At 42.9% G+C, this 25,767-nt stretch overlaps 3 protein-coding genes across 4 annotated transcripts; all 3 read right to left on the reverse strand.

Annotated features, from left to right (window-relative positions):
* Positions 1–244: 244 nt before the first annotated feature.
* Positions 245–5,898, reverse strand: LOC120819856 (gap junction gamma-1 protein-like). Of its 2 annotated transcripts, none has more exons than XM_040177603.2 (2): positions 5,658–5,898; positions 245–2,622 (listed from the first exon to the last, which is right to left on the reverse strand). In XM_040177603.2, exon 2 carries the CDS (start codon positions 2,567–2,569, stop codon positions 1,244–1,246), a length of 1,326 nt encoding a protein of 441 aa, XP_040033537.2. In that variant the 5' UTR covers positions 2,570–2,622; positions 5,658–5,898; the 3' UTR covers positions 245–1,243. The 2 variants fall into 2 exon arrangements, with proteins under 2 accessions (XP_040033537.2, XP_077959627.1); XM_078103501.1 differs by having other exon boundaries at positions 5,593–5,893.
* Positions 5,899–9,365: 3,467 nt separating this feature from the next.
* On the reverse strand, positions 9,366–14,737 carry LOC120819233 (putative phosphatase phospho1). Its single transcript, XM_040176447.2, has 2 exons — positions 14,633–14,737; positions 9,366–12,508 (listed from the first exon to the last, which is right to left on the reverse strand). The coding sequence occupies exon 2, from the start codon at positions 12,470–12,472 to the stop codon at positions 11,678–11,680; it is 795 nt and encodes a 264-aa protein (XP_040032381.1). The 5' UTR covers positions 12,473–12,508; positions 14,633–14,737; the 3' UTR covers positions 9,366–11,677.
* Positions 14,738–15,981: 1,244 nt separating this feature from the next.
* LOC120819234 (synaptic vesicle membrane protein VAT-1 homolog) lies at positions 15,982–25,226 on the reverse strand. Its single transcript, XM_040176448.2, has 6 exons — positions 22,787–25,226; positions 20,246–20,453; positions 19,908–20,078; positions 19,587–19,676; positions 18,357–18,592; positions 15,982–17,461 (listed from the first exon to the last, which is right to left on the reverse strand). Exons 1-6 carry the CDS (start codon positions 23,168–23,170, stop codon positions 17,273–17,275), a joined length of 1,278 nt encoding a protein of 425 aa, XP_040032382.2. The 5' UTR covers positions 23,171–25,226; the 3' UTR covers positions 15,982–17,272.
* Positions 25,227–25,767: the final 541 nt, after the last annotated feature.

Genomic DNA, 25,767 nt, shown 5'->3' on the forward strand with positions numbered 1-25,767 from the left:
ACGCAGATGGTTAATGAACGAAACGTGCTTTACACTTAAAGAGATACATCTATATTATCATCCAAGGGGAAGATGGTTGTCAGGTGTTAACTCTTTCTGCCCAGCAGGGGGCGATGTGTCTCAATCCCCTAAAGACTAAAATTCAACATTCCACCCATTGGATGGTTTATACTTACAATACTTGTTTTATACTGTCATGCCATCATAATTGTAAAATGTAAAATGTAAAAAGTTGCAGAAAACATAACAAACACTAACTCTTTATTCAGAACATGTACTTTTTGTTAGTAAAAATATTTTTCACAAAAACACTGGCACAGTGCAAGAAACTAGCCATAATAACATTTCAATTTGAAAATCTGCAACCAATTACAGTAATGTAGTGAAGACAAAGCGTAGAACACACCAGATGCACCGGTTATTTCTTCATGTCAATATCATAAACAAAATGCACCAATGGTGCAGAAAGGCTTCATAGCAAGAACTTCAAACAAACAGGGAAATATATAAAACTATAAGAACATGGCAATAAGACACTGACAACAGTCTGAACAACAAAGCTAGGTCATTATATTTAGGTAAACACTTCCACTGAACTGCTTTGGCTTCGGCTCTCACTCGATCACAATGACGTGTTTTCGGCGGTAATGATGAGATTTTTTTGTGCCAGTTAAAGTGATGTGGAGCCAAAAGGAAGCAGCACTTAAGTAAGTAAGGCACTTTGGTTCACAGCATGGACGACCTCTGCGTATTCACAGGGACTCAAAGACAGCACCAACATCTTCCTGAAAAAGCTATTTAACAAAATACACAACAGCAACCAACATTTATCCGTCACAGGCTCAAAGGGTTAAAAGTTAAAAGTCACCTACTGTTGAGTTTTAAGGCTGCCTAAACTTATACACTAAGGCCCTGAGGCTGTACGTATTGCTATGAATGGGAGAAATGTCTCCATGAGCATGCACCAACAATGATCCTTGCTGCTGTGCAGCTGTAACTATCGAATCGTTTGATCCTCACGAGACTGGTGGTTATGACAGGAGTTAACCGTGGCACAAGACAGATCCTGGCCCTATTATTCACGTGCAAAACTGTTATAATGGTACAAATACTGCTGAGAGGAATGTAAACTGGGCGCCGTGTCCATCATTCACACACAGTACGGACACGAAAACGCGACTACGTCTTAGTCTGAGAAGGCTTTGCGTTGCTTTAAAAAACACCAAAAGTCACAACCTGCATCTCAGATCCACTCAGAACCCTTTATGACTCCACATTTGCTGCTACTGCCTCTGTTAGTGTCCGCCCTGCTGGACTGTTTGGAGGACTGCCGGTGTTTGCGCTCACGGTGAGACTTGCCGTGGCTCTGTGGCCGGCCGGCGGCCGGATTGTCAGCCTCCAGCTTGTTCTGCGGCTGACGGGCGTCCTTGTGAACACATCTGGAGGCGTCTCCCATCCCCGCTGTGCACAGGCTCTCACCGTCGCTGCCGCGCTGCAGACCCTCCTCCTTGGCAACGTTCACGTGGTTCTGCCGGGACGCTGTCTTGGTGTCGCTGATGTCAGAGTTGGGTAACGGCTTGTTGCGGTGCTTTGTCGTAACCAGAAGAGGCTCGATGGCGGTGTTGTACCCGGGTGGAGCCGATGGGGCATTCCAAGAAAAAGAGTAGTGCCTGTAATCATCTGCCCTCAGCCTTTCCTCATGAGGAGCTACCTGTGACCCCGTCAGCCCACGCTGCTCGTCGTCGGGGTGCTGCACCTGGCGCGAGCGCACGATCTCGCAGATGGTGCCGATGCCGAGGTGAAGCACCTCCCATATGTTGAGCGCCAGGCAGAGCAGGGAGACCGTGTACATGATGAGGAGGAAGATGGTTTTCTCAGTGGGCCTCGACACAAAGCAGTCCACGCTGTGGGGGCAGGGCTGGGCCGAGCACACGAAGGTGTGGGGCACAGCGAAGCCGTACAGGGCATACTGTCCGAACAGGAAAGCCACCTCCAGCGCGGCGCGGATCAAGAGCTGAAGGACGTAAATGCGCATCAGTCCGTCCTCCTGGATGCGCTGGCGGCCGTCGTGGCGCACAGGGACCTTTGTCGGATCGCTGCGTCCTTTCACCGGTCCGTCGCCATCGCTCTCCCCCTCCGCCGTTTCGTAAATCATCGGGTCTTCTTCTTGGTCATCCTCCGCCTCCTCGACGCCGCGGTGCTGCCTTCTGCCCGCCAGATACGGCTTCCCGGGCCTCCTCTCCGCGCAGCCGGTCCGCTCATCTGCCCGAGCGATCTTGTTGACGGCGTAGCCCAGGTACAAGAGCGAGGGGGTGGCCAACAGAATGATTTGGAAAACCCAGAAGCGGACGTGCGAGAGCGGCGCGAAGGCGTCGTAGCAGACGTTCTCACAGCCCGGCTGGCCCGTGTTGCAGACGAACTTGCTCTGCTCATCGTGGTAGATGGACTCGCCTCCCACGGCCGTCAGCACGATGCGGAACACGATGAGGACGGTGAGCCAGATCTTGCCCACGAACGTGGAGTGGTTGTGGATTTCCTCCAGCAGGCGAGTCAGGAAACTCCAACTCATGGTAGCTGCAGGGAAACTACAGCGAGAGGTGACATAGACGTCCTGTTACTTCCCTGCGGAGAGAAGAGAAACGACGAAACCCGCGTTAATACGTATAATTCATTTGGAACTTCTTAGAGTATTTGTTTTGCCATTTACAGAAAACAATCATTTCTACGTGGAAAGACAAATGTAGAATAGTATTAATCAAGTCGTCTTTTTGTGTCTCTCAATTCTTCATTTCCCCCAAACACAAAATGAATAAGACAGGTTTTAATTATGTAAATGATGACAATACACACTCTCCTGCTGAGTATTTCATCTTATTACATTGTATTAGGTCCTTTCCTACACAACGACAACACGTTTATCGCTATGAACCAATCCCAGTGTCTAAGCATAAGCTAAGTGTTCTTCCTTCTCTCCTTTTTGTCCTCCACCTTTAGTACTGAACTCAACACCTCTGTTTAACCTGCAGGCGCCCATCTGTCAAAAATGTACGCAGCAGAAATGCTGAACTTCTACATTTCCACTTGTGAAAGGGAATGTAGAAGGTCCAGACTTGTATTTGCATGTGATGTGTGTGTGTGTGTGTGTGTGTGTGTGTGTGTGACAGAGAACTTTGTCAGCATGTTACAGCAGACTGTAGCGCAGACTGAGGTCCAGTGATTAAAAAAGAGCCTTTATGTTGTTCCGTGAGGAAGTCGATTAAGTTATTACCTGTTAATATGGCAATACATATTAGATGTATTTCAGATGTTTAGGATTTGAATCAATCATCTATTTTTGGTAATTGCTAATTCCATTGGTGTGCCTGACCGCCTACTAAAACCGTAACGTGGGATTAGATTTATGACTGAAACAATGAGTCTAAAAAAGTATGAAACAATTACTTTGATTAATGAAACTGATAATTGACATTGCAAAAAGCTGTTAGTTGCTGTCTGAACTTAATAACTTAGTAAATTACATTTTACCAGTGAATATATCGCGTCGCCACACTTTAATCGATGCCATACCACTGAAAATGTCTGTCACTGACAAATCATTTACTACAGGCCAACTGACACACTGTCACATTGAGTCAGTGTGACATTCTATTTAAAAAGAGAGAGAAACAAAGACATTCATATGAAACCAAGTCCAGCTGCTGTTAACATGCTTCCTTATGCCTCACCCTGTAAAGAAAAAGGTCCTGACTATCTCATTAAGAGTCACATGCCCTCAAAAAACGCACATCTGTCCATGTTGTGTAATGTACTATTTGGAGGGCCAGTAGCACAAACACCATCACCCAAACACGAGTCTCGTGGATGGCAAAGACTAAAAGGAAGGAATACTTTAAATTGCTAAATCATGTCTGTGCACAGGAATACAGAGGAAAGCAAATGTAAACACAGGCCACAAAGTCCGGTATTTTACTCAATGTTTAACGACGATCGGCGAGGTAAAGTGTTATATATTTAAGCTTTATATATTCCATTTCGGACAGGTTTGTCCGGCTATGTGGAAAGGGGACTTTAAAGCTTCAACGTGGAGCCGTGCGCCTCGTCTCCGCAGTCCAAGTTGCCACATTGGATGTCTGAAGTTGTTACGTTGCAGTCTCCCCAGATGTCAACCAGCCCCAGACCAAAAGCCTCCAGTATCCTACAGCGCCATTAAAAGAACCATTTGAGGAGTGTTACTTTGAGGAGCAGCCAGTCTTGTGCGTGCCTATCTAAGAGGGCTTCAAGCTGTGAACTCGACGCTTTGTGGCTCCCCTTAAAAGCAGTTAAAGCGATGTTTTATCCTAAATCCTTTGAGTATGAAACACTCAACTTGCTGTTAAAAGTTTGTATTTTGCTGACATTACACTTTGTTTTGTTTTTAAGCTATATTTTGTGGGGTGATTTTTACTTAATTAGACACATTTTAAAAACTAGAAAACAATTGGGTACTCTTTGGTTCCCTCGGCCATCGAGATGCCCCCAAAAAACTGGACTTTGCATATGGAGCTTTAGGTGCAAATGAAAAAAGGGGGGAAAATGAAATCGGGTGGTGATCAATAGCAGGCCAAGTGCAGCGACAATAAAAAGTAGGTAAAATATGTTTCATTGTGATGCCTTCTTTGCTACGTTATCGATGGATTTAAATAGACTAACTGTCTACTGACTACAAAAGGAAGAGAAGCGAAAGCACATGTTGAGCTGTCGCTTCCAGGTCTCTGAAGCGAGCTAAAAAGATCGTGGCCGACCCCTCTCACCCCGGACAAAAACTGTTTGTGCCCCTTCCATCTGGCAGGAGGCTGAGGTCCATCAGGACTAAGACCTCCCGCCACACGAACAGTTTCTTCCCGCCGGCAGTCGGGCTCATCAACAGAGCCGGTCCCCCACTGACTGACTATAACACTCCACCGGTCACTCCCCTTCACACTGCACATGCCACTTTAACTGCAATTCATCACTTTGTCGTCACTCGTCACTTTGTCACTTGTCTGTTACTTGTTCGTTAGTGCACTTTATGCTTAATATTTTTCCTTTTAACTTTTTCAATATTTAAAATTTTTAACTTTATTCCCTTGTTTTATACTAACGCATAGCCTTATTCTACTAACCCATTGCATTAGCATTTCATTTTACTTTATTTTATTACTTGTGCACTATTGTCTGTCTACTGTCGCGCACTAACCGCCAAGACAAATTCCTTGTATAATTAGCATATTTTGGCAAATAAATGTTTCCTGATTCCTGCTGTCATATATTCCATTTGGGTTCCCTAACTTTTTTTCTGACACGTTATACAGGAAAAACGCGTTCTTTTTGAAACGAAAGCAACCAGGTAACCAACGTTAAGCTTAACATACGGACTGACCGGCCTACAGACTGGCCCTTTTTTTATAAACATTATAAACAAAGTAACTGTTCGTTAAGCAAGCTAACATGCTAATGAGTGATAATAGAAACACCAGTAAGGTCACGTTATCACCTCAACTCGCTTTAAGTTCACTTTTAATCACGTCACGCTGGGAAATAAGACAAATGTCACTGGTTCTCCCTCGATCTTACTCTTTAAGGTGATCATTCCTCTGAAATACTCTCGCGAACTGACGATAAGAGCGCAGAATCCTCACCTCCTCGCGCGCCCATTCGGCGATTTGAACTTTAAATCAATTAAATCTTCATCGCTGAGCGACTTGGGGGGAAAGAAAAAAAAACTCGCTCTCCCGACATTTAAATGAGAGAAGATTTGACCGATTAGAGTGAGCGTTGACTGTTTCTTTTTTTCTGTTGCGGTCCCGGAGGCTCGTCTGCAGAGAGAGAGAGAGCCTGATTGTATGAGCAGAGGAAGACAAATGGGCTCGCGCATGTCATGGAGGAGGAGGGGGGGCGCGCGGTGTGTGCGCGCGCGCGCGTGCGTGTGTGTGTGAGAAAGAGACAGAGAGAGAGAGAGAGGTCAGGCACCATAAGACAGCTCGCTTTATTGTCATTTTTGGAAATGTATAAATGTCTTTACTTTATTCGGGATAATGAATAAGAAATATGGGACCACGTGCTCTTTAAGTATTAAGTATTCACGCATTTTGTATGTTCATAGAGATAAAGATCAATTATGCAGTCACATTCACTACAACTTGTTCTTTAGTGCACTTTATTTTTTAATTTCTTTTTAAAAAATGTAACTTTTAAAATATTTTTAATTTTTAACTTTAACTTTATTCTCTTATTTTAAACTAACCCATAGCCTTATTATACTAACCCATGGCATTAGCATTTCATTTTATTTTATTGTATTACTTGTGCACTGCCGTCTGTGGTGATTGTGTTTCTGTTTGTTTGGGTTTTGGCTGTGTTCTCCTGTGTTTGTGTGCGGCAGGGGGTGTGGCTGGCTGTTGGCGGCCACTGGACTGGACGAGACACACCTGCATCCAATTATCCTCCTCCATTTAAACCTGGGTGTCTCATCACGTCGACGGCAGATTATTCCGTCAACGACGAACGCTCGTGTGCATCACCGGCCGGCTCTTCGTCCTCCCCGTTGCCAGGATCCTCGCCAGCCAATAAACTTTTGTCCACATATCCAACCACTAACCTCTCCTTGTCTGCTTTGGGGTCCGAACCTTCACCTAAACCTAACACCGTCTTGTTGTCTATTGTTACACTGTCTACTGTCACGCACCAACCGCCAAGTCAAATTCCTTGTATGTATGACATGTTTTGGCAATAATTGTTTCCTGATTCCTGATTCGTGCAATCATTGTTCCTCATTGCATCACAAAACGTTTTATATGCTGCTGTTGAACGACAGAGAAGTCTCAAGTCATGTATGTAAAAGAATGTTCAAAAAGGTCAGTTTACTCGTAACGTAGAGAGCACTGCCTGTGACAGCAGCTGTATAGTGTCATCTGGAGTTGTGGTGAGAGCTTTTTAAAGCTCTAAAAAAAACAGAACTTATGGCGAGGTCAAAGTAGTTATCACGTCACACAGCAGAGAACTCACAAATACAAGAGAACTCCTCCCAATAGAAGGCTATCTTGGGATGTTTAACCTCGTCAAGGATACACTGTTCGCTCTGAAGAGGAGGAATTTCAAGTCTCATCTCGACCCTTCCGTCTCAAGGACACCGCTCACACTCCCTCTCCTTTCCATCTTCATCTGTGGCTAACCGACTGCTTCTGTCAGAGAGGACCACCGCTTCAAGCTAACAGCTCGACTGTCGCCCGGCGTTCTATTCTGAAACTATCAGCAGAGGAATCAAACACAGGAGTGGATCGACCCTGATCAGCCCGATGGGATTTTGGCACACGAAGTCCACATCCTACAGTGTCCTTTTTACAAGTCTCAAGTCCCTTAATGAAGTTATCTTTCACCTCCGAAGGCGTAATTGGATGGACAAAAAATCATTGAGGCGTATCAATAAAAGCAATCATCGCACAGCTCCGCCAATTTAGAGTGTTTTAACAATCGAGTGTGTTCAGTGAAGGGCCGTATCAGCTGCTATGTGGATATTGACGGGGAGGTACAACAGGAGGTCATTGGCGAGTTCAAGATCCTCAAATACGATTTGTCATCATTCTCCACAGATGGTAATTGGGTTTCCTGTGCAGTCACTTACTGCTGGAGGTCCTTGGAAATTGGGTCGGACAGGCAAGTTAATCATAATAGACACAGCATGTACTCCTTCCCTAACAATGTGAGCTTCTATATGAACACAATTGGAAGATCGATTCTGGTAGAATCAATTGAGATGGGAGTCGCAAAAAAAAAAGTCAAAATCTATCAAAGAGGTGACGGCATAATCATAATGGGGGGGGGGGGGGGTGAAAGAATGCAATACGTGAGAAAGAAACGCTACGAAAGTGTGGCCTACAAGTGTTGTTGTACAGTCAGCTCTTCTCGGGGGACGTTGTCATTAGGAGCCCTGGACTGACAACAGAAAATATGTTTGTAGACAACAACAATGACACGCAATCGCCCGAGGGACGTGGGTGACACAATAAATCACAAAGAGAGAACCAGATGTGTGGGAGAGAACACTGTGAGATTGGATGCAAAGATGAATTGCGGAATATCTGATCTGACGTTAGCTCAATCAGAGAGGAACGTGGGGGGGAATTGGAGAAGTAAGGGAAATAGTGGCTAAATGCAGACACAAGGGCACAGGGGGGCAGGCAAAGTGGACCCTAGAATAGACTGAATCCCATGCAAATTACGGAGAAGGAAGCCTCGGTGTGCTCGTGTATTGTTGAAAACTGGTACAGCTGCTGAAGGCACATCAGTGGATTTACTGAAGGAATGCCGGTTTGGCGCCATCTAGGGGTCAGAAGAGGTGAATCCTGCAGCACTGACTCAATACCTCATCCACTGCTGCTCTTGACCTGGCCTTGCTGGGGGGGGGGGGGGGGGGGGGCAAATGTTGGTTCCTCTCATCTCTGAAGTTCTTCTCTGGTCTCATCACAGCTCAGTGCTTCTGTCCATCTCTTCTCTCCTCCATCCACACTGCTGACTCCTTCCACTGCTGCTCTTGACCTGGCCTTGCTGGGGGGGGGGGGGGGGGGGGCAAATGTTGGTTCCTCTCATCTCTGAAGTTCTTCTCTGGTCTCATCACAGCTCAGTGCTTCTGTCCATCTCTTCTCTCCTCCATCCACACTGCTGACTCCTTCCACTGACCGCCCCCCCCCCCCCCCCCCCCCCCCCCCCCCCCTCCCTCCGCGACACATTCACTCCTTTCTGTCTGCACCCTCATCAACTTCCCTCCAATCCTTCCCTTTGTGTCTCCACTTTGTCCTTTGACCGTCTGAAGTGCTGCGAGTTGAGAAAATGGTTTCGGATGACTCGTCTGTCTCCGGGTGGCCTCTGTCCTCTGTGTCTCTGCCGCGGCCTACTTGGAGAGGACATGCAAGGCTGTTTCTCCTTGTCTCTTATCACTAAATCACTCCACAATTAGTTTCTAATGTGTTTGACGTCAGCTTGATATTGTCCCTCCCAAAAACATTAACTTAAATCTATTTGCAGATGCCATTTGTTGTCAGTTTGTCCCCTCCCAAAATTCCCGCCCTGGTAGTTGTTCATTTCTACATTTAGTTTTAATATGAATGATTTTCCTTTGAAAAAGTTGCTGTCAAAGCAAACATATGTCGTATCGTTTTTTTTGATGATGTCGCATAACTTGCTCAATTCAAAGAAAGTTATTGCCAAATCATTTTATTTGTGTTTATATATAGAAAAAGTAATTTCAAGTTGTATTTTTGTCAATTGACTAATTTACTCATATACTCTATATTCAATCTTTGTATTTAAAGAAACACATGTAAATTAATTTCATAGAATACATAGGAAAATAGTAGTTTAAATGTTGTTTAATCAGATAATGGCTTCATATTCCGGTTACACTGATGCTTTACAACACATTCGTGGATTATTGATTTACAAACACTCACACAAACAGAATAGAGCAAACTCCATAAATAAAAAGTAGCATATTACTCGAGCAATCCCAACAACGCATTAATTTATTGGGTTGTTGCAATGCCATAATGCCAAGTTTTATTAAAAAAATGAAATAAACTGGTTTGTTGATCTGGTGTTGATTCACATCCCTGAAAATGTCAAAAGTTATTTATCCTGTTTATCTCTTTTACATCATATCAAGAATACAGCCTTTTATTATTGCACAAACTCCATGGAAGTTTTACAATTATACACACAGTTATTGTAAATAAGATTGCCCCCTGTTAGATTTTTTAAATAACTTCTCAAAGCACTACTATATTTTAGTTTCAGGATCACACTCCAGCTGCATTCATTATTTCTCATATACATATATACTTTTTTGTCATGAATAAACTCAATGTTCTTAAAGCAGAAAAGAAACATTTTTCATAAACATATAGCATTGTGTTTGCTTGTTAATAGTTTGGTTTCTACTCCCTAATTCCAGCATACTGTTGTTTTTAAGGCTAGGAGTTTTTGAATTAACTAACAAGTTTATTACCTCTATTTTCTTCCTGTATTTTTATCAGCACACAACTTTCTTCTTGTTACCTGCAATGAAACCTTAAACAGGCGTCAGAAATCATCTCATGTGCAGGACACAATTTCACAACTTCCTGAATTAAAAACAAAACTGACATGTCCCTGTAAACCATCTCAATGTTTGCAAGTGCTTTTTATTTTAAAATATATTTTCACATCCATGTCATGGATCCGGAGAGGCAGAGTGAGGTTATGCGTTGAGTTAAGTATGCAAATGTACCCAGAGGATAATCGATACTCACCCACAACGCTGCTGTTCACCGGGAAATACATTCAAACATAAAGGGAAGCTTTTCAGAGGCTGCAAATCCTCCTCAATCTAAACAGACCTTATAAAAATACTAATATTCCCTGTGATTTTTAAAAGGGTACCAGCTTTGTAATTATTAAGCTCCCATTTTCCATTGGTGTCACAGGCCGTGACGGTATGCGAGCGTGTGGCTGATCGCTCACGCTGGTGTGGATTACTGTTGTATAAATTGAGCCCCAGATTAGGTGTCAGTAATGAGTGAGCACGGGTAGAGTGCACGAGTTCCAGACACCTTATCCCTGCTCCCATGCCGTCCTCGTCCCCCGTCTCAACACACGTGTGTCGACACAGGAGGAGCCACACATAGTGGAGTAGATTCAATCTGTAACTCAGAAAACGTTCGATACAGTGAGAGTCTGATGTAATCTGAGTTCCATAGATGTTGAATGAGGCGGTGTGTTCCAGGAGCGCATTGCATTTGATCACGCTCCCTCCAGAGCTCACAAGACACAACTTTGGTTTAGATCTACTCTGACCTGCAGCATTTTGATCAGACTCAAAAACCAGAACGTTGTTTGCTCATCTCCCTTATTGATCACGATTATCTCGACAGGCGAGCTGATTTATTTGCATTCAAATGAGAAACTAAGTTATAATACTGAAAAGTAGGTATATTACAAAGCATGGGAAGAGGTATTTGGGGCGAGCATCAACGGTACAGTAGTGACGCTTGTCCTTAAATGACAATTCCCATCTTGCAGCGAGTTGAATGAGAAAACCTATAACACGCTGTGGTGTCCACAGACAATATACTGCTGGGTGTCTTAGCTTAGCATTAAGACTAGTAACAAGAACAAACATCAAGTGCCCCCCCCCCCCCGCCCCCCCTATTGTCAATCTTTATGCTAAGCTAACCTAACAACCTGCTGACATCAGCCACGTATTTATTGGGCGGACATCACAATAATTGACTCCACAATTTCTATTGATCGGTGTTGTTGGGGTAAAATCATGCATGTTGTGGTTTGCCAGGACTGGGGGGTCGTGCTATATTTTCCCATATCATTACCACTCTCATTCACACAAACCCACGCGCACACATTTACTTAGATAACGTTTTGGGATTTACTTTTTCCTCCTTTCAGTGTCATCCTCACACTAACCAAAACTCGTTGAGACCTCACGCTCTCCCCAACCTTCAACAATGACCTAAAAGTCTGCTTTTTCAGATGGGAACAGATTTCTTTTCCCCAATCAGAAAAATATTTTCCTGAATTAGGAACACACACACACACACACACACACACACACACACACACACACACACACACACACACACACACACACACACACACACACACACACATCTCATCTTTCCTCCACTACTTCCTTCAGGCTGTCCACTATGTCTTCGCCGCTAACCCAAGGAACTATGTTTGCCTTCAGCCCGGCCTCCTGGGACATCTCCAGCAGAAGCCTGTGCATTGGGAAGCCCCTCCTGGGGAAGGCCGTGTCCCGGGGCCCCAGAGCCAGGGAGGGACACACATCGTTGGCCCCGTCTCCGACATAGAACACCCTCTGGAACGGAGCCCCCCCGCGCTCCTTCTGCCGGCCCGCGAGATACTCCCGCAGGATCACCTGCTTGCACATGTTGTCGGGGCAGCAGGAGCACGCGTGCGAGTGGAAGGGCAGCAGCACCAGGCGGCCGGAGGCGTCGAAGCTGGCCGGGTTGGTGAAAATCTGGGCGAAAAGGTGGCGCACGCCGGCGCCCTCCAGCCACTTCTCGATGAAGTACATGTTGGCGTCGGAGACCACCGCCAGCTCGAACTCCTGCCGGTGGCCCTGCAGGTACTGGAAGAGGCTGAGCAGGCCGGGCGCGGGGGGGATCTTCTCCACCGCCGAGTGGATGGAGTCCTCGGACACGCCCTGCTCCGCCATGTAGACCAGGACCTTCTGCATGTGCTCGTTGTAGTGGCCCTCCCGGTAGCTGTTTCGCAGCCACTCGGGGAGCCGCTGGCCCGGCAGAGCGCGCAGCACGGCGTCGTCGCTGCTCTCGTTGATGATCGTCTCGTCAAAGTCGAACAACACCAAGAAGCGCTGCTGCGGCGTCGCGTGCGGCGACGCGTGCGGCGACGCGTGCGTCTGGTTGGACGGAGCCGTCATCTTCGCCGCGCGGAGGAAATGTCGAGTGGTCCCTCTCTAAGAAAAGGAGACGCCAATTGGACAACATATTCGAAAGAGCGTTTTACTTTTTCTTAATGCACGCTACTAGAATACAATGTTACTGGCGGAATGACGAACATCCTGTTTACTCTACTCCCTTCCTTTCCACTTGTAAACAGATGTTTACCCGACAGCGTGCAGCCTAATTGAGTTGATACATGTTGATGTTTCTTCCGCACGCTGCGGGTCAGCGATGCCGTTGAATTGCACCTGGAGACAAAGCAATTGGCTAAAGAAACATCCCTAGATTACTTTTGTGGAGATAGCAGACCGTCTTTGTTTGATATCTGGCAGAATCTAATATGCAACACGTTTTATATTCATCATAATTCTCCACTCGGACAATCACTCATTCCTTTTGGATTAAGGGAATAAAACTATTAATACATGACAGATCTCGGACCAGGACAAATTGCATATTCATGTGTTTATACATTTATAAAAGGGTTTGTAGGGGAAGGCTTTCACTGTTGTAGGAATGTTGTAACTTGACCGGAGAGAGAGAGAGCTGCAGCATCACAGCATACCTTTGCCATAAATGGAACAAATAAGAGCAGTGACCCTAAACCAGCCAAGCGAGGCGTGAAATCCTCTTTTATACTACTTACATAAAAAACTTAAGAGAAAAACGTTTTTAAATTCTGTTTGAAAAGATGAAGGAATAGTATTGTAGGTGAGTTCATTTGCAATAGAAATAAAGAGGTCAGCATTTAAAATGTAGTGACGTCACTTTAACACAGGATAGCAAGATAAATCGACCTAAAGCTAATTTACTGATTTTTTTCTCGTGATTGAATAATCAATGTTGTTGTTCCAGTAGCTGAAGAGTTGGCAAATCGAAAAAGAAACACCAGATAAGGTCTGGATAAAGGTTAGCTCAGCAGCTAGCTATAGCCTCTGACTATATAGGAATTCACAGAATTTGACGGTTATACTCCCTTAAAATCACATTTTAAAATGTATTTGATGAAAAATAATTCCACGAAACTAGATGATTTGTTCATGGACATCAAGCTGAGGAGATTAAATACATTAATGTTTAGTGCTCAGTTAAAATATCTGGTCAAGAGGCTTCTAAATTCAAACCCTTTTTGTCAACTTCTGTCAGTAGCAAATAAGATGTAAAAATACATCATGATCGTCCTGTAAAATGATTCATTGTACACTACTGAACTTTATATAAAGTATCGAACTCAAGCTACAACATTTAAATGCTATTGACTCATGAGTAGCACTAGTAATAGCATAAAGGTATCTTGGTGAGTATTCTATTGATGCCAAAGAGTAATATATAAGACAAAGGTATATTCTACCACAATGTAGAGCACTTTAGTATGCTGCCAAATGCCATACGTGTGTATTTAGAGTAAAAAAATACAATTATATAATCATTTATGAAGTATATGACTGATAAATTATGATTAAGATTATGATCTAAGAAGGTAATGTGCCAGTTGTCCAAATGCATCTTGCACCACCTGTAAACAAAAATTATCTAAAGATGCAGCAAAACCTCACACTAATAGAAAATTACACTTTGTTCCCATTAAAATCTGACTGAATCTAATTTAATGCACAATCCAAAAGCAGCAATTGCCCCTTTTTATATGAATATGGCGTTAGCTTTTCAAAACGTTTTTTTTATTTTAAAATTTAAATGACATTTTATATGTATTTAATATGTCAAATAATAAGATTGAAGGGACATGACGAGTTGCATGCATACCGCTTTTCTGACAATGTCATCTCACTGACAGCGTAATAACAACAGATCAGCTGGTCGGACGCTCACTGATGTAACGTCCTTTAACCTGCAGTCTGGCTGCAGCGACGCATGTGCAAAAGCGGGAAAGCGGCTACATTATTTATAGAGCATATTTACTCAGTAAGCTATCTAATTTTAACCCTGGAGCAGCTATGCCTGCTCCAGGGTTACCGCTGAAAGTCATTCCAGAGCTCTGTCAGGAGTCGCTATGCTGACCGGGTCTGTGTCCGAGCGAACGGAAAAGACGGATTAAAAGGCTGATTCAAATAGTAAAATCAAACGTGGAGACAAAAAAAGACTAAAGGAATATGATGGGAAAAAAAGACCAGGCCTACCGGCGGTGGGCATAGGAGCGAATACGGTAGGCTAGACGCCCGGCTCCGGCGACCGCATCCCAGTGACGCGGCAAGACTGCCACAGCAGCTCAGAGGGTATTCCCATTTAAAGTCACACGAGCGTGCGTGACTAAAGTACTTCCGACGTAACCTTTCAGAGTAAAATACCCCAGAGCGCGTTACCCTTTCAACGGACCATAAAGCCTAGTTTATGCTTCTTCTAAGGAAGAGTCGTCTACATATCGTCCGCTGGATGGACTTGAAAGGCTACGTTAAAGGCTACTTCTATTCCACTACATTTATTTAGCAATATTGGTGCCTTGATTTAGTTTAATACAACATATAAATCGATACGGATTAAGCCGCAATACAGTGTAGTTGGACCAGATCCACATTTAAGATGCAACATTAAAAGGAGCTAGGCACATGACTGAATCAGTAACTATCATGAGGATATATGGATTATTATGAACCAATTCAAAAGATGTTAGCACTTCTACAATTGTCCATTTTGGTAAGCATGATCACATATCTTTAGTTTATTTGGTCCAGTAATTGCACAGTATTATTAGTACCAATGATGTAATTATAAGTATACTTTAACTCAAGCTGACAATTACTACAACACCCTACTAACTGAATTCATTGACAAACAGCCGTTCGACTGTAGTAGAAACTCTTTGCAGGCAGCAGCAGCTAAGTGTATGAGACTATAATTTGCTGCAAACAGCTCAGGGTTAAAGAAAGGACATCTCTTTTGCTGTATCATGCGTTGGTGATGTAAACACAAGATAACACATCTACTGTTAATTATCATAATCTTATCACTATATCAGAACATTTCAGTCTTCAGAAACACACCATTATTGCAGGTGTTTCGGGCGAAGTCCCTGGTCTTCACTGACCCGCTCACCCACGTTCAGTTTACGCCTACACTTGCTTAATTCACACGTCTTTAGTAGTTCTAACATTTAATGACAAATGTACTTTTGATCAGGTTGTATTTTTCCTCCATGGAACGGGCATAGAAACTTCCTCACAAGGTTTGGTTTGTATGACGGAACAGGAAGACGAAGCGGAGATGATTGAATAGGAGAAGCTGAGTGTGTGTACAAACCTTTCCCAGTTAATGACCTTTCCTCTGCTGGTCGGCATTTATGTCAAAGAGTATTAGTCAACCAAAACAATATGATCCAAGTTTGGGAAACTAATCTTTTGGTAAAGAAAACAAAACAAAAAAACCCAGATGTGAACACACCTGGAGTTTGCATTCTTGGCTTAATTATACACAATCATGAGTGTCAACTTTAATCAATGCAGAAGTGAGTAATCTTCAAGCTTAGAAGAAATATTGCAAGGGTACTTTAATAACACAGACAGGTTAGTTCCATTTAACAAAGGAGTGTGTGCATGAAAATGATACAAGGCAGCGTTGTTTGATCCCCATCATGAATACAGTCACACAATCTTAAACCATTATTGAGACAATGGTTTTGGAGCTCAACATACCAAATGAAAAGACTCAGCAGACGGAATCAGATGTATTAAAAAACAAAAAAACATTTGCATACTGAAGCATGGTGGAATCTCTGAATGGGGTCATTATCAAAATCTCAGAAGAATGCAGGGCTCGACTAGAATTATGTTTTCCATTCAACAAGGCAAGCAACACTGTAGAGTATTTTACTTAGTTATAAGGCACAATTTCACCACCAGATGTCCCTCACTGCATTCACAAGGAACACATATGAAACAAAGAAATACAACGTGCACAAATACAACATGCAATTTTTTTTTTTCTGTTATGACCCACTCCCTATATTTATACAAGAGGAATGACTAAGCAACACATAGTACTGCAGTTATGTAAACACTTATATATTTTTCATTTAAAGAGGCTGTGTACAAGTTTAGAAAGCAGCAAAATCAATCAATGGCTTGCCCAACAATTTTAGCTCAACACTGTTTGGAAGAAAACCCACCCGAGTGGCCCTCCGCGTCACTCACAGCTGACTTGCTGGCCGCGGTGAAAGCGGACTTTGAATTTGGCACAAACATTGTAATCCATCCATCCATCCATCCATCCATCCATTGTCAGACCGCTTATCCTGCACACAGGGTCGCGGGGGGGCTGGAGTCCATCCCAGCCAACTTCGGGCGATAAAACATTGTAATATAATAGAAAAATATAACAATTTGAACTGTAATACAAAGACTTTGGTCCAACAACATTCACTACAAAGGACTGAACGGCCACTACTATTCCTAAAAGGAAGTACTCGTTACTTTATCAAATTCATAATCTGTAACATGATCAAAGGACTTAACAAAACTCAGCAATATATCTGGAGCTCATTCAAATTACCTCGTCAGACTTGATGAGGTCGATTAAAGAAGAAACAGAATTGTTGCTCATCTGTTGTCAGGAAGAAGGCACATCCCTTCTGGTAACAACAAACTGTTACCAGAACACATTATTCCTCCACAGACTAGTATAATTTAAAACACAATCATTACACTGCAGACATACAGTACTGACAAAGTAGAAGAAGACATGGCATCTTGCTTTTCTTCTCTTCAGGACAAGTGAACAACAGGAGAACGCATACAAGAAGTGTTTGAAAACATTAACATTCTTATTCAAACCTCTGCTTTAACTTCCTCTGTGGCCTTTTCTTCCTTCTCGTCGATGGCAGCTTCCGTTTTTTCCCCATTTTCTACCGGCTCAACGTTGGAATTAGATTTTGTGTCTTCCGGCTTCCTTTCAGGGAGAAGAATGACTTTCCCAATGTTTTGCCGTTCGTGCATGCGCCTCATGGCATCAGTCACCTGACAGGAAACACAGGAGTCAAACAGATGTGGAAAACTACGCGCAAATGGCCAATCAGTTAAAATGGGGGAGGCGGATTAATGAAGACAAGGGCTATCTACGCCATGTCTATCTGCCACAGATCAATCATTTCTGCCTTCGCTTTTTCCTGGTAGCACACGAAAATGCCAGATCCCTTTGGATCGCACTCCAGTCCAACCGTGAAGTCAGCCAGAGAAACTGGAAACAGACATCCACGGCAACAATTTAGACCGTCGCCTAGCAACGGCCCTCAAGTACCGGGTCATCTGATGGGCGTGATAGAGGTTTAGTAAATGGAAGCGAGGAAAACACCAGAAGGCTCTGACGCAGGAGAAGCTCGAGTGGATCTCCTAAGAGACGTGCTTCCACCTCGCCGATCGTAGTCAGTGAAAACGCCTGCGAGGCGTTGAGCTCATCCAAGTGAGGAGCTTCTTTCGTAGTCAAACCTCTTACAACATGTTCAATGTATTCAGAAACACACGCATCAATTTCCTTGGCGGGGCTTAGATAAGATGATGACGGCACTCTAAAGATAGTAACCATTAGTTTGTTAGCTCCGCATTTCGGACAGCAAGTCACAGCTAAGATGATTTGGTTCGAAGCCAGAAGGTAGCAAATAAACGCATTAAGTCCAGATTTAATGCACTTATTGAGTGCTGATGTGTTATCTTTGGCCAGAGCCAGGCTAGCCGCTTCCCTTTGCTTCTAGTCTCTGTACCAAGCTAAGCTATCGTTTTCACATTTATCGTTCAGTTTAATTTTTCATTTCTAAGCTGCAGATTCCGTTTCACCTCAGCCCCGAAGGTCCCATCATCCACGCTTAAAAATGCAAAACTCTTTAACATTTTTGATTCAAAACGTGATCAAACTTGCCTCCTCGAAGTGATAGCATGAGTCAATGCGGGGCTTGATCTTTCCCTGCCCGTAGAGCTCCAGCAGCTTGAACATCGCCCTGCCGATTAGTTCATCAGTGAGGTAGCCCAGGTGGAAGCCACCGACGGACTTGTTGGCCTGCATCAGTTTTAGTGTGTTGAGAGAGAGCTGGTTGTACCACGTCTTTGCTATGGCAAACAGGTTCTTCTTCTGGCCAGTCACACAATTGGCTGCACCTAGAATGAAAACGGTGTACACAAAGAATAAGGAAAAAAACAAAAACAATGATGAACTTGTATCTATTTATAGACATCTTCTGGAATGTTTTGGCACCTGAGCTGTAGCTGGTAATAGTTTAGAGCAGGGGTATTCAACTAAAATTTGAAGAAGTCCAGTAAGAGAAAATGTCTAGAAGCAAAGGTCCAGAAGATCATAATGTGACTAAATAGAGTTGAGTTGTATCAACATTTGCGTGTAATCAATATGAGACTCTGGTTTAGAGCTGCAGGGGAAAGTATGAACAGAAACGAGTCCTTCCATTATGGATTAAATGCTCTACTTTCGCTGTCCACTTCTCTCTTTTTGGAGAGTGACATTTGTTCCTCATTTTTCTCACCCGTCCCTTTCTCTCGCTTTCTCAGTCTCACTCCTCTTTGTCTCAAATTGAGCTTTGTTTTATTTTCGTCCTTCTAGCTATTTTATTTGTAATTTGCCACTACCGCTCTCGTCTGTCCGATATCATCATCCTGCCTGGAATGCAACTTAACTCCAACGTAATTGGTCTGTGCTTTAAGCCACTACCATAAAGACGACCAAAGCTGCGCCGGTCGAAAAGTCATTTTTTAGCCTTTGGTTCGGATGGGACGGCTTCTGGGTCCAGAACGCGGACCTCCACTTAGTGACCTCTGGTTTAGAGCATGTACTGAGCGCTTCTTCATTATGGTGCAACAAAGGTAATATAGTTCCCTTTTTAGTTTTATAAACTGAGCTATGATCATGAATGATTTTTTTAATCTAGAAGTCTTCAAAGTACCTTTTAGCAAAGTTTCGAAAAATTGTACTACAGTGCAGTTCTAGCAGGTGTACTTTAGTGGCTTTTGCAAAAGTCTATACAATTTTTGTAAAATTATACAAAAAAACAGCCCAAATGCAATTAGATAAAAAAGGCAAAAGACAATACATTTAGGAAGACTCGAGAAATGCATTCACACGGTCTCAAACGTGACTCACCAAAGACTATAAGTGTGCCCAATGGTTTCAACAAACTAAAGCCCTTCTGGGTGTCTGACCCACCAAGTGGGTCGAAGACGATGTCCACTCCTGCAGAGACACAGAATTTAAATAGATTGGGAGAAACCAAAAAAAATAAAAAATAAATATAATTGATACTTTATCAAGTTGTTATTCAAGAAACAAAAACAGACCAGAATATTCAATCAATAACCCATAATATTAAGTTTCATAAAACTATCTTTCCAACAGCCAGAAAGGAATGAATTTCAGCGTTTCTTGTGCTTGAACCCCACAACAAGCAGGTGTGCGTTTTACTACCTTTTGGGCTGATTTTGCGAATTTCCTCCACGTAGTCTTTAGTTCGGTAGTCGATGGGGTGAGTTACGCCGCCTTGAGCAATAGTCTCATGTTTGCTGGCTGATGCTGTGCCAAAAACCGTCACATCTGGTAGAGTCTGGCACAGCTGGGTGACAGCGATACCAACGCCACCTGCAGAGAAGAATGAAACTGAAGTTGGAAAAGTAAAGGCATTTCTCTTCTCAAAGTAAAGCTGTTCTTTGTTACGCATCTCTCTGAAATACTCATTACAATGAGTAATGAATTTTCAGAACCCACTAATTTTATTGTGTTATCGGGATTCCCTGTGCGTGTCCTACCTGCTGCCATGTGGATGAGAACACTCTTGCCCGGCCGCACATTGGCCATCTCAAAGAGCATCATGTAGGCGGTCAAGTAGTTTATGGGGATAGCAGCACCTTCCTCAAAGCTCATCTGCTCGGGCATTGGGAAAGTACGGTTGGCGGACACAACAACAACTTCCTGCCACATGCCACTGCGGTCCAACATGATGACTCGATCTCCCACCTGAGTAAATAAAGAAAGAAAATGTAAGAAATTTATAGAAAACCAGCTATGGGGAAATACAAGATGAAAATAAAAAGACTGGCTCTGTCCATTTGCTGCAAAAAGTATGACAAATAGAATATTAATTGCAATCACAATTTAGGCTTCCCACAATTAAGAAAAAAAGATTATTGACAGATATTTACATTGAAAATACACGTTTTTTCTAAAAAAAAAAAAAAAAAAAAAACCTTCAAATTAAGCGCCTCCTAAACTAAATGTTGAAAATGTTGCTCCTGCTTTTGGTCCTGCCTTCTTCCAGAGGGACTTGAGATTACAAAAGCATAAACGGTGTTGCAAAACATGCCAAAGAATAAAATAAAAGAAGGACGACTCAGGAAAGAAGGCAGATTGTGAACACTGCACTGCTTCCTGTTAAAAAATGCCCAAAGAGCTCTGAGCCACAGCCACTTCCTGCTGCACGCAAACGCATCACAATAGACATACACAAATATTTACACCCACACACACAAACAAACACACGTCTGTTTAAGTGCGATAACTCCAATAGCGCCTACTTCCAGCTTTGACTTCCTTTTTTCTGGGGTTGATAAAAAGGCATCAACCTCTGAACTAACAAAACACTTACCGACAGCCACCGGGTGACTAAAAAACATAAACACAATAGTTCCACTTCCTGGAACACCGACATGAACTGAGGGAACTCAAGGGATGTTTGAAGTGGGACAGCAAGGAATGTGTGGAAACCTGCGGTTCATTTTAATTGGATGCTACAAAACTTTTCACTTCCTCTCATCACACAACACTGCAAATTTCATTTTCTGAACAGCTGTGTGTGTGTGTTTTTCTTTGAAGGCAGCCATAATCCACCAATTACCGCTCAGCTTTCCGAAATACCTACGGAGGTTATGAGGCATAACTGTCAATGCTCAGAACCGTGGAGACAAATCTGTCCACAACACATCTGCTCAGTTGCGGCCGGCCGCGCCCTCCGGTCCTCCTATAGGATTCCTGCGCTTGAAAACAGAGACGGGGGAGGAATGCAAGAAGAGCTGGAAAACGTGTAGTAAGTTGGAGGGGGGAAGGGGGAAATTCCATACTGACACAGAGGGACACGGTGGAGCTTTGGTAATTCAAACCATGCATGTTAAATTGAAAAACAGCACGTGAATCCTCAGATTAGGCTCTTTAAGTTTGATTGAAAGAACAACGGACCTCAAATAAAGGATCTCATTTAACGATTCATACTGGTTACGGAGTCTGTTATATATGGTCTCCTGTCCTGACTTGCTGGTGCTTCCATAAAACAACTCTGGGTGAAATACTTCTCCGTGCCAAATTGAGCGAGGACATATGTCATTTCTAGACGTGGGAATTTATACCTTACTACAGTCAGATCTTGGAGCGAACTAAGTTTGGTGTGAATACACAAGAGGCACAAACCGGGGACACACAATGATTAACCGCAATGCTCCCAGAATGTTTCACTTCTCTTGAATAATTGGCAAGATCACCCGATCATGCTTCAGATTCATTGGAAGGATGAAATCATGTAAAACGTTTAAAAAACAACAACAACAACAACACAGGCGCAGAAAAGAACAAAGCGTTAGTCACAGAGGTCAGCCTGGGAGGGGTCACCGAACGCAGAGATCTACATACAAAACAGAAAAGGCCGCTCTTGACACAGCTAAAAAGTCTGGTTATTCATTCAAAACATATGTTTTGCTTCTGACATGCATGCATGAGGCACACGGAACATGAGCACAAACCAGTTGCCTCTGCAGTTACTGCAATATTCTGCTCATTTTCGTCACACCCAATGAGCTCTTTATCAAGGAGACGTAAATGCAGGGAGAAGAATGTAAACACACCTCAAGGACACACTGTAAATTAAACAATGTGGATTTTCAGGACAGTTTGACCTTTGAATACACCAGGTTACGTAAAAGAGAAGTTGTTTATGAGAGGGTTCAGTTTTTGTGCAATCGTTATCAGTAGCTCAAGGAGGAAATGAAATACCCAGTCTAAATGCAGAGAATATGAATAAATGACAGCTGTATTTTTCCAAAAGGCTTCCGTCATCAAAAGGCCACCATTTGTCAGGCTCTGCATTACTTCATGACTTTAAGATAAATGGGTTAAATGAATGAATGAAAAAGCTGGTTTGGCGTTTAATGGAAAAAGATGACAAGATTATTTTAGCCAGGAGGGAAAATAAGAAGCAGATTACAAACAGTCATCAAAACCCCCGCGTTAAAAACCAAAACCCCATCCTCCCAGCTGACGGCGCCCGACGGCGGCATGATGCGTGCTCGAGTGCGTTCACTCACCTTCCTGTCCAGCACTCCGTCCCCGACGGCTTCCACCACCCCGGAGCCCTCCATGCCCAGCGTGACGGGCGGAGGTGGCAGCAGCTCGTACAGGCCCTGCTTGCCAATGAGCTCCGCGAAGTTCAGCCCGCACGCCTTCACGCGCACCAGCAACTCTCCCTCGCGCAGCGGCGGCGGCTGCCGCGCGCGCGTCTTCACCTGCAGCTTGATTTTGTCGTAGCCGCCGTGGCCCGTGAGGACCAGGGCCCGCCAGGAGAGGGGCTTCTCCTCGGCCGCGGGGGGGCCGCTCGCCGACTCCACCGCTTGTCCCGGAGGAGGAGGCGGAGGTTCGTCGGGCTTCTGCTCCTGTTCGGGCGGTGGAGTCGGAGCCGCTTCGCCGGACATAATGAGCGCACGTCTGTCGGTTGGGATCGGATCGGGAGTTCAGCCGGTTTTGGGCGTCGAGGCTCGGGGTGAAGCAAATACTCAAGGAGCAGCGGAACCGCTTATTTAAGTGGTTAATTGATATAAAATAGGCCCCCCAGTTAAGACAGCTGTGTCCGCGGTGAAATTAGACTGTTACTGCGGGGTTTCCCGTGCGTGCTCTCAACTCAACAAGTGGTCAACGGAAATTATGGTTTCCGATTTGGATTTTCACAATAAGAAACTTCCTTTCACTTAAAAGTAATTTATATTGACCCCAAACAGTTTATTAGGTCAAAGTTGAACAATATATAAGTTCCATATAAGAGATTGGAGAGAAATGATTGGCATATTACTATAAGTAGATGAGTTGTTTCACTGACTGGTGGAATGGAGAAATGAACCAAAATAGCACTAATTTAAATAAAAGGAAAAATTGGTAATTAAAGTATGATTTTATTAATGAAGTAATGCAGTATTTTGATTATCCATCAAAATCAGTCTGAGCGATGACATGAGGTACTACCCGAAGATCTATATGCTTGTAAACAATAATGACACATTTCAATTTATAAACTGAGTAAGTGAATTCCTTTTCATCTGAATTCGCCATGAAGCGGATTTCATAGTTTGCTTCATTGTCAAATATGACATAATTATTGTATTATTGCATCTAATTATTCTTACTTTAGAATGAGCCGCAATCAATTGTGAACTGGTTCAAAACTGGTAGTTTGAAATTATTGTTGTTGAATGCAAACTGAATTGAAAAACCTTTATTTTAATGCCCGGTCTTGCAACTTCCGTTGGTCTCCTACTGGTTTTGGGGGGGATTTGATTCCGTTAAAAACTTCAAAACCTGGAGTACTGCGAGGAAGTGCTCGGATCGTTTAAGCTGGAACAGCTGGAGGAAACACATTTGGGGATTGAATAATGTCACCACTATCTAGTGAAGACACATGTAAACAAACGATTATCTCCCGTTCGTTTTATTTCTTATTCAACAAAAATTGATTTTTATTTTTATTTTAGTCAACTCTGTATGTATGTATGTCGGTATGTAAGCATGTGAGACAATCTGAGCTCTGATTCCCAAAACAGGTTTGTGACATGTATTAGTTATTTAACCTACCAGAGAAGAACTGGTAGACTGCTAGAATAAGAGTCACAAGCCTTTATAAACTGACACTCTATTGTTCCAAAACAAAGAAAACAAGTAATCTATTTGAGGTTGACAGCTGGGCAATATATGAAATAGCTAAGGTCCTTTCCTTTAGAAAAGGTAATTCATATTTCCGTCAACTAACATGTGCCCACACGCAGTCTTTGCAGACTTCTGCACCCTGCAACTGGAGCTGCTTTCTCATCTTGTTATGGGGGTTGAGTGTGTCAGACAGGAAGTGGAGGGATGATGAGACGTTTTTGAAGGACAGGAAATCGTTTTTTTAATTAATATAAAGCCTCATGTAAGGTTCAAAGTTGCAGTTTAACACGTCACTCTTTCCTGTTCGAGGTTCTGAAGATGCTGTCAACAACATTTAAAGGCAGGCGCATCGATCTGCAATTTAGGTCAAATAAGCATCATGTTGCCCACACACACTCTGCACACAACCACATTCTTCGACCCACTTAGCACACTTACTAGGGGTAACTAAATGGTATGAGGGAAATGTTTTTCCATATCTTTCAGGTACAAACATAAACTCAAACACTTCAATCACATATTTTCGGTCACACTCAATATGCTTTTCAATGCACCATGTGACCATTTGTTTGTTATTAGAGGTTTTACACAATAGAGCCGCTGCCAGCTACATTATTGTTAGAAAACCTGTCGACATAACAACAAATATATTGTATTTTCCTGCTAATCGTGTGAACTCAGTTTAAAATACTAAAAAAGGCACAATTTGAAACTTTTTTGCTGTCATTGTATTTTCAGTGTGTAAATGTATTGATACATCTTGCAAACTCTAACAACCTTTAAAAAAACTAATGCAAAACAATGAATCTACAATAAAAGTACTGCAAGCACATACAAAAATACACCATTAAGGGAAAATAAGTTGTACTTTACTGAAAGATTTCCATTTTTGGATGATTCGTTTTATTTTGCACTTCTCGACCATTCATTGGGAAAATATTATACTATTTAATGCAATATTTTAATCTAATACTATAGGGACTGTGCAAACTAGCATTGTCCTGCCGCAACATTGTATTATGCTTGCACGTGCAATCTGTAATAGTTGCTATATAATTAGAAACTGTTAATATTGCCAGGAATATTAAAATAATATTATCAACACAAAATTCATATTTTTTACCATCCATACAAATACAGTAGTAGTGTAACATAAAACGTCATGTAGAAAAAGATATAAAAAACACATAAAAAAACACATACTTAATACTTATAAATAAATTGGCTACTTCAGTTTGACCAGAAGATGGAGCCAAAGGCCTTTACTCACCTTACACTCTGTCTACAGACTGACGTATATAGATGTATATAGTGAATAATGTACTGTATTTAAATGACAATGAGTTGTTCATATCAACCAGGATGCAGTCTAAAC

This window comes from Gasterosteus aculeatus, chromosome 5 (assembly GCF_964276395.1).
Source record: "Gasterosteus aculeatus chromosome 5, fGasAcu3.hap1.1, whole genome shotgun sequence".
In the NCBI taxonomy this organism is placed as follows: domain Eukaryota; kingdom Metazoa; phylum Chordata; class Actinopteri; order Perciformes; family Gasterosteidae; genus Gasterosteus; species Gasterosteus aculeatus.

Excerpts from the sequence above, each read along its gene's own strand:
- LOC120819856 (XM_040177603.2), bottom strand. The coding sequence starts at position 2,569 with ATGAGTTGGAGTTTCCTGACTCGCCTGCTGGAGGAAATCCACAACCAC.
- LOC120819233 (XM_040176447.2), bottom strand. The coding sequence starts at position 12,472 with ATGACGGCTCCGTCCAACCAGACGCACGCGTCGCCGCACGCGTCGCCG.
- LOC120819234 (XM_040176448.2), bottom strand. The coding sequence starts at position 23,170 with ATGTCCGGCGAAGCGGCTCCGACTCCACCGCCCGAACAGGAGCAGAAG. Across the intron at positions 18,593-19,586 it reads GGGCACACTTATAGTCTTTG|GTGCAGCCAATTGTGTGACT; the intron begins GTGAGTCACGTT and ends TTTTCATTCTAG. Across the intron at positions 17,462-18,356 it reads CATGCTATCACTTCGAGGAG|GTGACTGATGCCATGAGGCG; the intron begins GCAAGTTTGATC and ends GTTTCCTGTCAG.